This window comes from Bombus impatiens, unplaced genomic scaffold (genome assembly GCF_000188095.3).
Source record: "Bombus impatiens unplaced genomic scaffold, BIMP_2.2 scf_0614, whole genome shotgun sequence".
NCBI classification, from domain to species: Eukaryota; Metazoa; Arthropoda; class Insecta; order Hymenoptera; family Apidae; genus Bombus; species Bombus impatiens.
The window spans coordinates 23,044-35,143 of NT_177033.1; the positions used below are offsets into that span (position 1 = coordinate 23,044).

The 12,100-nt window shown below is 44.4% G+C and overlaps 2 protein-coding genes across 2 annotated transcripts; both read left to right on the forward strand.

The window, feature by feature from the left end:
• The first annotated feature begins 7,135 nt into the window (after positions 1 to 7,135).
• Positions 7,136 to 7,903, forward strand: LOC105681148. Its single transcript, XM_012389020.1, has one exon. The coding sequence runs from the start codon at positions 7,136 to 7,138 to the stop codon at positions 7,901 to 7,903; it is 768 nt and encodes a 255-aa protein (XP_012244443.1).
• A 26-nt stretch (positions 7,904 to 7,929) lies between these two features.
• Positions 7,930 to 9,627, forward strand: LOC105681149. The gene has a single exon (XM_012389021.1). It carries the CDS (start codon positions 7,930 to 7,932, stop codon positions 9,625 to 9,627), a length of 1,698 nt encoding a protein of 565 aa, XP_012244444.1.
• Positions 9,628 to 12,100: the final 2,473 nt, after the last annotated feature.

Here is a 12,100-nt window from a genome sequence, read left to right on the forward strand (position 1 = left end):
AAATGGATATGCTCCATGAATATCTGAAGGGCCTAGGAATGAATATTTCAGGAGAAAATAGCCAAACGTTCCAGGTGGTCGCGAAAAAGGACACCTGGTTCGTAAAAGAATCACGGATTAGGCTCGAAAAAATCAACATACCAACCGTTGACGCAGATGAGGCCTTCAGGTATATAGGAGCCAAAATAGGGCCTTGTAAGGGTATCCATTGTGGCATCATAGTGCCTGAAATTCTGAGCGTGGGCAGAAGAGTTAAAAAGCCCTCTCTGAAACTAATCCAAAAAATTGAGTTATTAACGAAGCACATCTTCCCCCGATGTATTTAACATCTGCTTATAAATCCACCAAGCGATAGCGTATTAAAACTGTTGGACAGCGAAGTCATGGAAGAAATAAAGGCCATATTACACCTAGTGCTTTGGACAGCCTTCCTTCTACACTCCAAAAGCTAATGGAGGATTAGGGGTACCGAGGTTCGAACACATTATAAAACTCGGTACCCTAAAAAGCGCATTAAACATTAACAATTCAGTCGATCCAGCGGTATCTAGCTTGATCAATGAAGAAAACGACAGGAAGCTAAAGAAAATCGCAAACTCTCTAAGGATCAATTGGCCGGACACTTCCGAAGAGGTAGAAAAAACTACAAACTACGAAGCGGACATATTAAATAATGGCAAGAGTTGAAAAGTCAGGGGCATGGAGTTAATGACTTCTCAAAGAATGAAACTGGCAACGTGTGGCTTGAGGAATATAATCTGCACAAGCCCTCGAGAATCATCGATGCCGTAAGACTTAGGACAAACACCTTTGGGACACGGACTGTATTGACACGGGCCGACAAAAAGGTAGACGTAGCTTGCCGAAGATGTCGGGCCTAATCAGAAACCCACGGATTCATCTTAGGGTTGTGCCAACTCATCAAAATTTTGGGGAGCGCGAGGCAGATATGTGTTCTCGGGACGTAGGACCACGTCTTGGGAAACCCTGATGGATCTGATATTCTCCTACAGTCGGGTCGCAGCGGGTCGCACCTGTCAATTCGCCGATCCGGTGAGGAGAATCTCGGAGAAGTTGGTGGGCCCATGCCTGCCAAGACCACTCACCTCACCTTCTCGTGGGGCTCGCCGTCACCCTGCACCGGCCTTGACCGGGGTAGGGTGCGAAAGAGTGAGTGGCACCAGGATGGAAACTTGAGGACGACCTGGCGACAAACACACACAAATACATACAATCATGGATTTGGCTAAATGAAGGGAAAACGTATACGGTGCAGGGGAGGGAGACCCCAGTACCGGCGCAGTCGTGGGTAGTCAAGTGGACCCCTCTGCGTCGTCATCTCACGACCACGGCCGTTCAAGAGTGGACCGCCAGGCCCCCGGACGTGTTTCTGCGCCTGGCGAGGCGGAAAACTGTAGGATGGAGGTTACCGAGGAATCTCCAAGAAGGACGACCAGAGATTCGCTGAGAACCGCGGACAGGTCGGAGAGCGTTTCTCTCGCTCCGGCCATGGTAGACGATGCCACTGATGGCGGAAGCACTGCGGACACGAGCAAAGTCTGACGACGAGGAGTCGGTCGCCTCGAACGCGTCGCGCTTGTCACAGGTGAAATTTGAGCAGCCATATGATAAACCAAAATTCCGAGCGCCTTATCACGTGTGACCATCCGGTCAGCATCTGTTCTCAGCCGCCTGGGTGGCATTCGGTCACTCCAGCCGTTCTCCGAAGTATATGATAAGTACGGGCAAAGCCTTCTCCCACTCCAACGAATAAAAGAATATAAATGCTCCCTTCAAATTCATCCAGAAAGTCTGAAAAATTCTTAACTAGCCCAAGTATCAAAAGTGTATCATCGCGAACCGAAAATAATACTGTACAAATTGAATAGAAATAAAAGAACTCGATCTCCTGTTCGGAAATTGACAAGTTTCTTACTTTTATCTTAATTTTACGCTACATTTTTGGCGATCCGTGCCAGGATCTATTCGCTTCAGTGTAAACGAAATCACGATTTCGGCGTACGCGCATCATTGAAGATCGAAGGATCAGCAGACCACTGCGAATCTTTGCTACTGCGAAGCCTTGCAGCAACTTTCAACGTTCCACTACAGTGAAATTAGACGAGAGGACTACAGTCAGCGCAGAGCAAGCCTACGAATAAGATTCGGAATCTAGAACCAACCAGAGAGGAAACATCCCAGAGACTCCTCAACGGTCATAGCTACTCCGGTAAGCTGAAAATCTGGATTCATTTTTACGTTACCGTGTGAGAAAACCAAGTTTCTCAAGCGTTTCGAGTCCAAATAGCAACAATAGTTCAGAATCAATAAGCTCAATTAGAATCATGTCCACATCACGAAAAGACAAAATCGAAACTATTGAAACCGTTTCTACAACCAGAGCTACCATACTCGACGCGATACAAAAACAAATTGAACTTCTTGCGCAATGTATAGAAGAGACACAACGGACAGCCGACAGTGAAAATAAGAAGCGTGCAGCGGAAATAGAACTATTAGGCAAAAATATCTCCAAAATAAAAATAGGACGCGACGCTACTACAGAACTAGGCTCCCTTATTACTATGGACGAATCTGTTGCCGCGAGAGATAGAACTTCCCCACCATGCGTTCCGATTCGAACAGAAGCGGACAACCATCCCTCTTACGAAGACCGTCTACCGCAATACCGGGCCAAAGACGCGATAGCATGTATTCCACAATTAAACGGTGAAGACGATATCGAAGTAGAAGAATTCATACGCGAAGTACGTGAAATGCGAGCCATGTGTAGCGAACCCACGCTACTACTAAAAATGATCAAAATCGGGAAAATTACGGGTAAAGTCGCAATGGCCATCTGCAATATAGCGATAAACGAATACGGACACCTGTACGATGCCCTACGACGAAACATAGCCACCCAAGATTCCGTTAGAGAACAACAAGACCAGCTACGCGAAACGAGACAGCGTCACGACGAAAGTGTGCAAAGTTATATCATCAGGTTCCGCAGAGCGCTCAATAAGCTACAATACAGTATAACGAACGAATACTGTGACGAAATTACTAGACGAGCTATGAACGACAGGATTTTAAGAGACTCCGTAATCGATTTTATTCGAGGCCTGAAAAGCAAAATAGGACAATGCAATTACTACTTGCCAATCCACTATAGCCGAAAAGAAAGCCGTCGACATCGAGAACGATTCTTCAGGGAAGATAGAAATCGACGACCAAAACCAATGTAACGATTACGACTCTCTAAGCAGCGACGACTAACAATCAATAATCCCAATCCAATCATTAGAAAACCAACTCCAACACCCAGTCCAATGCCAAGAAGCTTCCGACAAACTGAACAAATACCACTTGCCCAAAGGACACAATTAAAATGCTTCAAATGCAATCAGATCGGACATGTATCCAGTCAATCTAGAAATTTTCAAGCACCCGGCCAATTTCCGAGACCACCAGCAGTCCACAATCTCGAGACACACAAGGAAGAAACAGAGAAACCAATAGACCAGACTTACGAATTAACGCCACAACAGGAAGACTACCCACAGTACTTTTACGATTCGATGGACAACGACATAAATTCCTCGTTGACAGCGGAGCAGAAATTAACATACTCAAGCGAAGATGCGTATTACGACCAAGAATAACAAAAGAACGAAAATTCTCGATGGGACATTCTAAATTTAAAACTAAGGAACACGCCTTGGTAAAACTATTTGGCAAAACTCTGGAATTCTTTGTGGTAGAAGACAACTTTCCAATTATAGAAGACGGCATACTCGGTTTACCAGCCCTATCTAAATTCAAATTTGAACTCTCCAATCAACAATTAAAACTTGGCAATAATATTCTTTTATTGCAACAGAAAAACGACGTATCTCCAAAACAAGCAGTGTCAAAAACAGTCTACCTGGAAGGAAAACCGACAACGATATGCTTTATCAATGGTGGTGAGTGCCCAGCCAAAATGACCAATTTTGTCGAAAATTCAAACACGTACGATCAAGTCTCCACGTTGAAAGATTTAGTCTGACTTTCGCATATAGAGAAAACTCTCTATAGAGAACCAATCGAAAAGATATTACTGTTTTACCTCGACGTATTCAATCTAGAGACCGACTTATTACCATGCACTAACCTTGCTAAACACACAATAACGTTAAAAGAAAATAAAATCATTAACACAAAATCTTGCCGACCGCTTGAATGCCACAAAGAAGAAATCGAACGACAAATGGACGAAATGCTACAAAAGAACATCATAGAACCATCTGATTCTCCTTACAATTCACCAGTCTGAGTAGTACCAAAAAAGGCAGACGCCTCAGGGAAACAGAAATGGCGAATTGTAATAGACTTCAGAAAAGTAAACGAGCTAACTGACCAGGACGCATATCCATTACCTGACATAGACGACATACTATCCCAACTAGGCAACGCAAAATTTTTCTCAGCCCTCGATTTATCCTAAACGCATCCCAACTAGGCAACGCAAAATTAAAATTTTTCTCAGCCCTCGATTTATCCTAAACGCATACAACAACATATAGAATCATGCGACACCTGACAAACATCTAAAACTACACGTATCAGACCGCACGAAGAACCTTGTATCATCGACACACCCCTCGATCCAAACGATAAAGTTGCTATGGGCTTATTTAGGCCCACTAAAAAAGACGAAGAAAGGCAATCAGTACATTCTATCCATACATGATGAACTGACAAAATACTTAATACTCGTGCCACTAAAAACTCAGCAAACGGGAACAATTTGGAACGCACTTTTGAATCATTATATTTACATCTTTTCCGCTCCAAAAAAGATATTAACTGACCGCGGACAGAATTTTATATCTAGTTTGATGCAACAGTACGAAGACGTGTTCAAAATCAAACATAGCAGAACAAAGTAACGGATCTTTAGAACGGACACACGCAGTAGTAACACACATGTTAAAATCGATACAGCGAAATTCGGATGAAGAATGGGACGATCAACTTAACTTTGTATGCCTTGCATATAACACAATGACACACAACTCCACTGGTTACACGCCATTCGAACTCACATTCGGACACCAAGCCAATCTTCCCTCCACAATATCCAAGAATCCCCAACGCACATACGCAGACGAAGTCACGTTCCGCAAAAAGAATGGGACTCTAGACTCCGGCACGCTTGCGAAACATTGATCAAAAGTAAACAGCGATATCAGCGCGATCAAAGATGTAAAATTATAAAGCCTCAATCAGTTTTCAAAGAAGGAGACTCCGTACATAACGATCATAAAAGGCATAAACTTGATGTGGAATGGTTAGGACCATACACGATTGATAAAGTATGTACTCCGTACTATCTGATTCAAGACAAAAAGATACACGGTAATCGTTTAAAACCTTACTTTCCAGGTCGACGCTTCTCTTTGCCGGAATAGTATTCGCGCAAATAAATATTACACCATTAGAAGGAAACTCTGTATTCGTAGAAAACATAGGAAAAGGATATTTGTACAGCGATATTGCCAATGTTATAGTAGGATTAGACACTAGCGACATATACGAGCAGATCAGCACAATAGAATCATATAAATTAACAATAGACTTACATGCAATCAGCAAAGAATACGCTGAAGAGTTAGACGGATTACATAATCGTATCAATAACCTAAAACAACTCGCAAAACACTTAAAAGCGTTAACACATACCCGAAGCACGCGAGGTTTACTCAACATCATAGGTTCCGTATGGAAATGTTTGTTCGGAACTCTCGACGATGACGATCTTACGCTCATAAACGAGAATATGGACAAACTATTCGATGACAATAATAAAATCAAGACTATAATAGCGAATCAACTTAACAATCAAGCACTTATTAGAAAAATTGTAAACTCAGAAAAGCTAAACCCTTTAGAGAAATCACATAGCGATATATTAAAACAACAACGGCAGGCAAATATTGATAGATTTATGCTTAAGATGATCATGAAACTCGACACTGCGATACAAACTTTACACTTCCAATTAGATGAAATACTTAACGTCATGATATTAGGCAAACAAGGAACAATTAGTCCACAAATACTCGACCCCGATGTTCGAGATTTGGCGGGGGGTTGCCTGGTAAGTACCGCTACGGCATGATCACCAGACGCGAGCCTCAATCAGGGCGACCGTCAAGGGTACCGTAATGCGGACCCGTCATAAACAGTGGGCCTATTGTTCAGACCAAGTACTTTAGGACCTCACGGAAAAAACCCATAAACTACAAAATTGCGTTAGTTTATGCTACATCGCATCCGACTGGTTGTTAGTAAGTTGTGCGTTGCAACATATGGTCCTTCGAGCCGGATTTGGTGCCATTGGAGGAAGCATCAGTCCGAAGGAAATCAGAATCAGGTAGCTACAATCTACAGAGTGTCACCACCGGGAAGAAATCACCTTCATCACAAGAACCTACACAAAATATTAGCCGGATTCGGTGCCGTTGGAGGAAGCATCGGTCCGGAGGATATCAGAATCCACGAGCTACAATCAACAGAGTGTCGCCATCGGGAAGGAATCAGCTTCATCAGAAGGTATACGACGCAACATCCCGTTGCACCGTAACCGGCGTTCACGAACAGCCGAGGTAGGCCTATCACGACTAAGGTAAGTCGCACACTTGTTAGTCGCGAAGCACCTCGGACGCCGAACCTACGTAAATTATCAGAGCTAGCAGGCGCCAAGCCACCATGGCCCCTAACCAGGAAGAACGCATAAGACAATTGAAACAGAAGCGGGAAGTATTTAAACAGGAATTGGCGAGATTTCGAACGATCCCTGATAACCATGAGGCAAAGGGATCACTAAACACCGTTCAATTTATGTTAGAAGACTTGGAAGCCGAATAGGTAACATATAAAAAGCATCAATGCGATTTAGACGAGATAGACGAGGGACAGACAATACAGGAGCGACTAGACATTAAACAGGAGTTCTTAGACTGTAAAGGACGCGCCACCGATATAATTGAGCGAGCTAAGGAACCGAGCAGAGACGCAATAGACAGGAATACGCCCATCGTACCGTGCACATCGCACTCGGTATCCGGGGATTGCTATACCGAAAATGCAGCTACCGACCTTTTCAGGAGCGTACGTAGATTGGCCCGGATTCGCGGATCAATTCCACTGCACGATACACGAAAATGTCCGACACGTGACACTTCAAGCATTACAGGAGGAAGTACACAAGTTCTGGACCATCGAAGAAGGTCCGTCCAGGAGAAGGTGGTCCCCAGAGGAACAAGCGTGTGAAACGCATTACGTGACCCACATAACTCGCGAGGCAACTGGCCGGTACAAGGTCCGCTTGCCCTTTAAGAACGAGAGAGCCAAGCTGGGGGATACCTACCAGTTAGCCCTAAAGAGGTTCCTTTCATTAGAACACTCCCTGCAGCAAAGGCCGACCCTCAAGACACAATATCATGAATTTCTGCGCGAATATGAGACCCTGGGTCACATGTCCGAACTCACGAACGACTCACGTGATGGATGCTATCTCCCACACCACCCCGTTCTCAAGTCAGACAGCGTCACCAAGGTGCGCGTCATCTTTGATGCGTCTGCCCGATCATCGGCCGAAAACTCATTAAACGAACTTCTCATGGTAGGACCCACCATTCAGGACGACCTCGGTAGCCTACTTCTCAGATTTAGAACGTACAAATACGTACTTGCAGCGGACATCGTCAAGATGTATCGGCAGATAAACATGCACCCCAATGACCGTCCGTATCAAAAAATCTTGTGGAGAGAGGACATCAATGAACCAATAAGAACCTATCGACTGAACACGGTGACCTACGGAACAACGTCCGCACTCTACACCAATTAGCTCAAGACGAAGAACCAAACTACCCGATGGCGGCGCAGACACTGACACAGGATTTCTATGTCGACGATTTGTTGACAGGAGAAAACTCTTTGGAGAAAGCAAGGGCGCTGCGAGATCAACTCATCGGCGTAACCAGAAAGGGGGGATTCGAACTCCGGCAGTGGATCTCCAATGAGCCCCAATTACTGGCGCCACTACGCAGGAAGTCAGATCAGTCGAACCACCTATCGCTGGATGATAAGGGTACTACGAAGACACTGGGACTACAGTGGACGGCTACCCAGGATAGGTTGGAATACTCCTCCAGCCAACCTACGAAAGCTCACAAGGTTACGAAAAGGGCGAGCCTCGCAAGAGTCGCTCAACTATTCGATCCGTTGGGGCTAGTCGGACCGGTAATAGTGCAAGCAAAATTAATACTACAGGCGCTGTGGAAAGGTCACGTGGAATGGGACGAGGTAGTACCAAGGGACATTCAGGTGGCATGGACGAGCTTCCAAGCTCAACTACAAAGGATTCACCGAATTACCATCCCGAGGCGGGTCACGATAGCTGATACCGTCGACGTGCAACTACACGGATTCGCAGATGCGAGTGAACGGGCGTACGGAGCCTGCATCTACATCCGTAGCACAGACAACACCAACCGACATCAAACATGTTTGCTATGCTCAAAGTCCAGAATAGCACCATTGAAGACGCAAACCCTACCCCAACTGGAATTTTGCGCAGCAGTATTATTAATCAAATTAGTTCGAAGCGTTACCAAAGCATTGACCCTTACATTTCGAAAAATTATCCTCTGGTCCGATTCTACCATAGTATTGCACTGGATCAATACACCACCACATACACTGAAAACGTTCGTAGCGAACAGAGTGACAGAAATCTTGCAAGGTAGCACCGAGAAGCAGTGGCGATATGAGCCATCAGAAGACAAAGCGGCAGACACCCTATCGCGAGGCGCAGAGCTGGACGACCTCATACACCACAAGACTTGGTATCAGGGACCTCACTGGCTGGAGCAATCAGAGGACGCCTGGCCACGCGAGGAACTCACACCTATCGAAATACCGGAACAACGAAGGGTAATAACCCTACAAACCAGCACACCGACTGATCTTCAAATCTTAGAAAGGTTTTCTTCGTTCCCATTATTCACACGGGTCGTCGCCTACTGTCTAAGATTCGCCAACAACACCAGGCAGCATTCAAGAGGACAGCTGACGATAGAAGAACTAGATCAAGCTACCTGTCGAATCATACGCTTACTGCAAAAAACGGCCTTTCCAACCGAAATGCAGGACTTACGTGCGACATCACCACCGAGCAAATCAAATCGGCTAATCTCGTTAAGCCCATTCCTAGACGCAGAGGGGATAATCAGAGTCGGCGGCAGGCTCGCCCACTCAGGGTTGAGGTACGAACAGAAACACCCCGCCGTTCTGCCTCCACAGCATCATCTCACTAATCTGATTATTCGAGAGACACACATCAGACAGGGTCACAGCGGGGTGCAAGGAACTCTACATGTAGTACGACAAGCATACTGGCCGATCAATGGAAGAGTTGCGGTGAAGGCGGCAATCCGGAAATGTGTAATATGCCGCAGAATGCAAGCCAGAGCCCCGCAATATCCAATATTGCCAGCGAACAGAGTTAAATTGGAGCGACTGTTCTTAGTGGTGGGCATCGACGCTAATAACGTTCAAGGCTCGCGATAAACAACCGATCAGTTGCCATCCGACTGGTTGTTAGTAAGTTGTGCGTCACAACACCCGATGAATTTATAGAAAATTACGCCAAGGCAATAGGTAGCCAGATGTACAGCACCGCGATTTCTGCCAAAATCGAACATTTTTAATATATACTCGACATCAGTAATCTTAAAATCTTCACAATAGATGACAAAATATTTTTCAAAATCATAGTACCTTTAGTCTCTAACACAGAATGGAACATATTACAGGTATATCCTATCCCGAGTAAGAGAAATGGAGTATTTTTGGCTCCAGTAGTCGAACATCAGATATATTTAACCTCTGGTCTTTCATTCATAAACGCTGATATCGAGTACTTCAACAAACTTTTTAAGAATCGAGCCGGAATCATTATATGCAAACAAACACTGTCAATCCATGACAGAAACTCGAGAATCGATTGTCGCAGCGAAATAATAAACTTCAAACCTCACATTGAACATTGCCAAATAACTGTACTTAAGATTGAAGACATTAGCTTTATACCGCTCAAAACTAGCAACTGCTACATTGCGATACCAGCAAATCCGATAGAAATAGACACAATTTACCAAACGAAACATACATTGCAAAAACTTGACAAGGCTTCCATCATAAGAGCCAACACTTCTTGCGATATATTGTACAAAGATGAACACATGCGTATAGGCGAAACAGAAAACGAAGTCAAATACGAAATCAAAACAAAAACCCTAGCGCTCAAAACAAACGATAGTTTCATTCATCTGTTAGTAAACTCGAGCGAGCACCAAAGATAATAGATAATTTACAAGGCTATAAAACCACGATCGATAAGATAGATAGAGTAATAAAGATAGAGTATTGGGGACTAACCACGCTCCAGATATTAGGGTACATAGCATTAGGCATACTACGTATACATGAATTAAACATAATAGGGGTATTCAAATGCATCAGGAAATGTATACCGAACAAATTATGTATCAATCTATTTTGCTGCCGAAATAAAACCGCAATTAACAGCCACAGTGCGACAGCGACAGCCAGTACCACGCACCCTGGCCTCGACACCCAACATCTATATTCCAACCAACACATACCACCTAGATGAAGAGGACGAATCAGCTGTAATTTTCAAGCCACGTAAAGTCCGATTCCACAAAAGTCTTCTGAAGAAAACTTGAGGGACCAAGTTCAATCTAAGAAGAGGGAAATGTCACAGGTGAAATTCGAGCAGCCATATGATAAACAAAAATTCCGTGCGCCTTATCACGTGTGACCGTCCGGTCAGCATCCGTTCTCAGCCGCTTGGGTGGCATTCGGTCACTCTAGCCGTTCTCCGAAATATATGATAAGTACGAGCAAAGCCTTCTCCCACTCCAACGAATAAAAGAATATAAATGCTCCCTTCAAAATCATCCAATCAGTCTGAAAAATTCTCAACTAGCCCAAGTATCAAAAGTATATCATCGCGAACCGAACATAATACTGTACAAATTGAGTAAACATAAAAAGAACTCGATCTCCTGTTCGGAAATTGACAAGTTTCTTGTTTTTATCTTAATTATACACTATACCCTCACCGGGGCTGATACGAAGGAAGAAGTATTATCGATGAGACACGAACTCACGGACCTTCTCAGATCGGCCGGTTTAAACATCCGGGAATGGGCATCTAACGATAAGGACATACTGCGAGGACTATCCGAAAAAGACACAAATCGAAGACTACAATTAGGTAAGTCACAAACTTTAAAAACATTAGGTATTTATTGGGATTCCCAGGACAACGCAATCCTTTACTCAGTGGAACCCACAGCGACCACCACTCGTCACAAAACGATCAATTAGTTCGGTAATAGCCCGAATTTATGATCCAATAGGATTGCTCGCGTCAGTGATTGTCAGAGCAAAAATCTTACTTCAACGCGGCTGGGCGTTAAAAATCGACTGGGATGAATCAAAAATGGCGCCGCTAAAATCTCTAACTATCCCAAGACTCAAATTAAGCTGAGTATTGCTTCTCACCTCGCTAATGTCCATGGTAAGTAAATCACTTACTATAAATGTTTCTCGGATCGTGTATTGGACTAATTCCACTATAGTGCTCCAGTGGATCAAGTCCTCGCCACACACGTTAAAAACCTTCGTGACCCACATCGCCGAATGGCGTCATGTGCCCACCGACGACAACCCAGCGGATCTAATCTCCCGAGGGCAGACTCCCAAAGAATTCTTGCGTCCGACCATTTGGAAAAACGGACCCGAATGGCTTAAGCAACAAGAGGAAAACTGGCCGATCTGGATCCCCACACCGCTGGGAGAAATACCGGAACAAAAAAAGACGATCTGTCTAACAACGAATACCAACGATAACACAATCCTGCACCGATATTCGTCTTGGACAAGACTAATAAGAGTCGTCGTTTGGTGTCTCCGATGGAGACATAAACAAAACCGATCTGCCCATCTAACA

Coding starts and splice junctions, on each gene's coding strand:
- LOC105681148 (XM_012389020.1), top strand. CDS start 7,136: ATGCAGCTACCGACCTTTTCAGGAGCGTACGTAGATTGGCCCGGATTC.
- LOC105681149 (XM_012389021.1), top strand. CDS start 7,930: ATGGCGGCGCAGACACTGACACAGGATTTCTATGTCGACGATTTGTTG.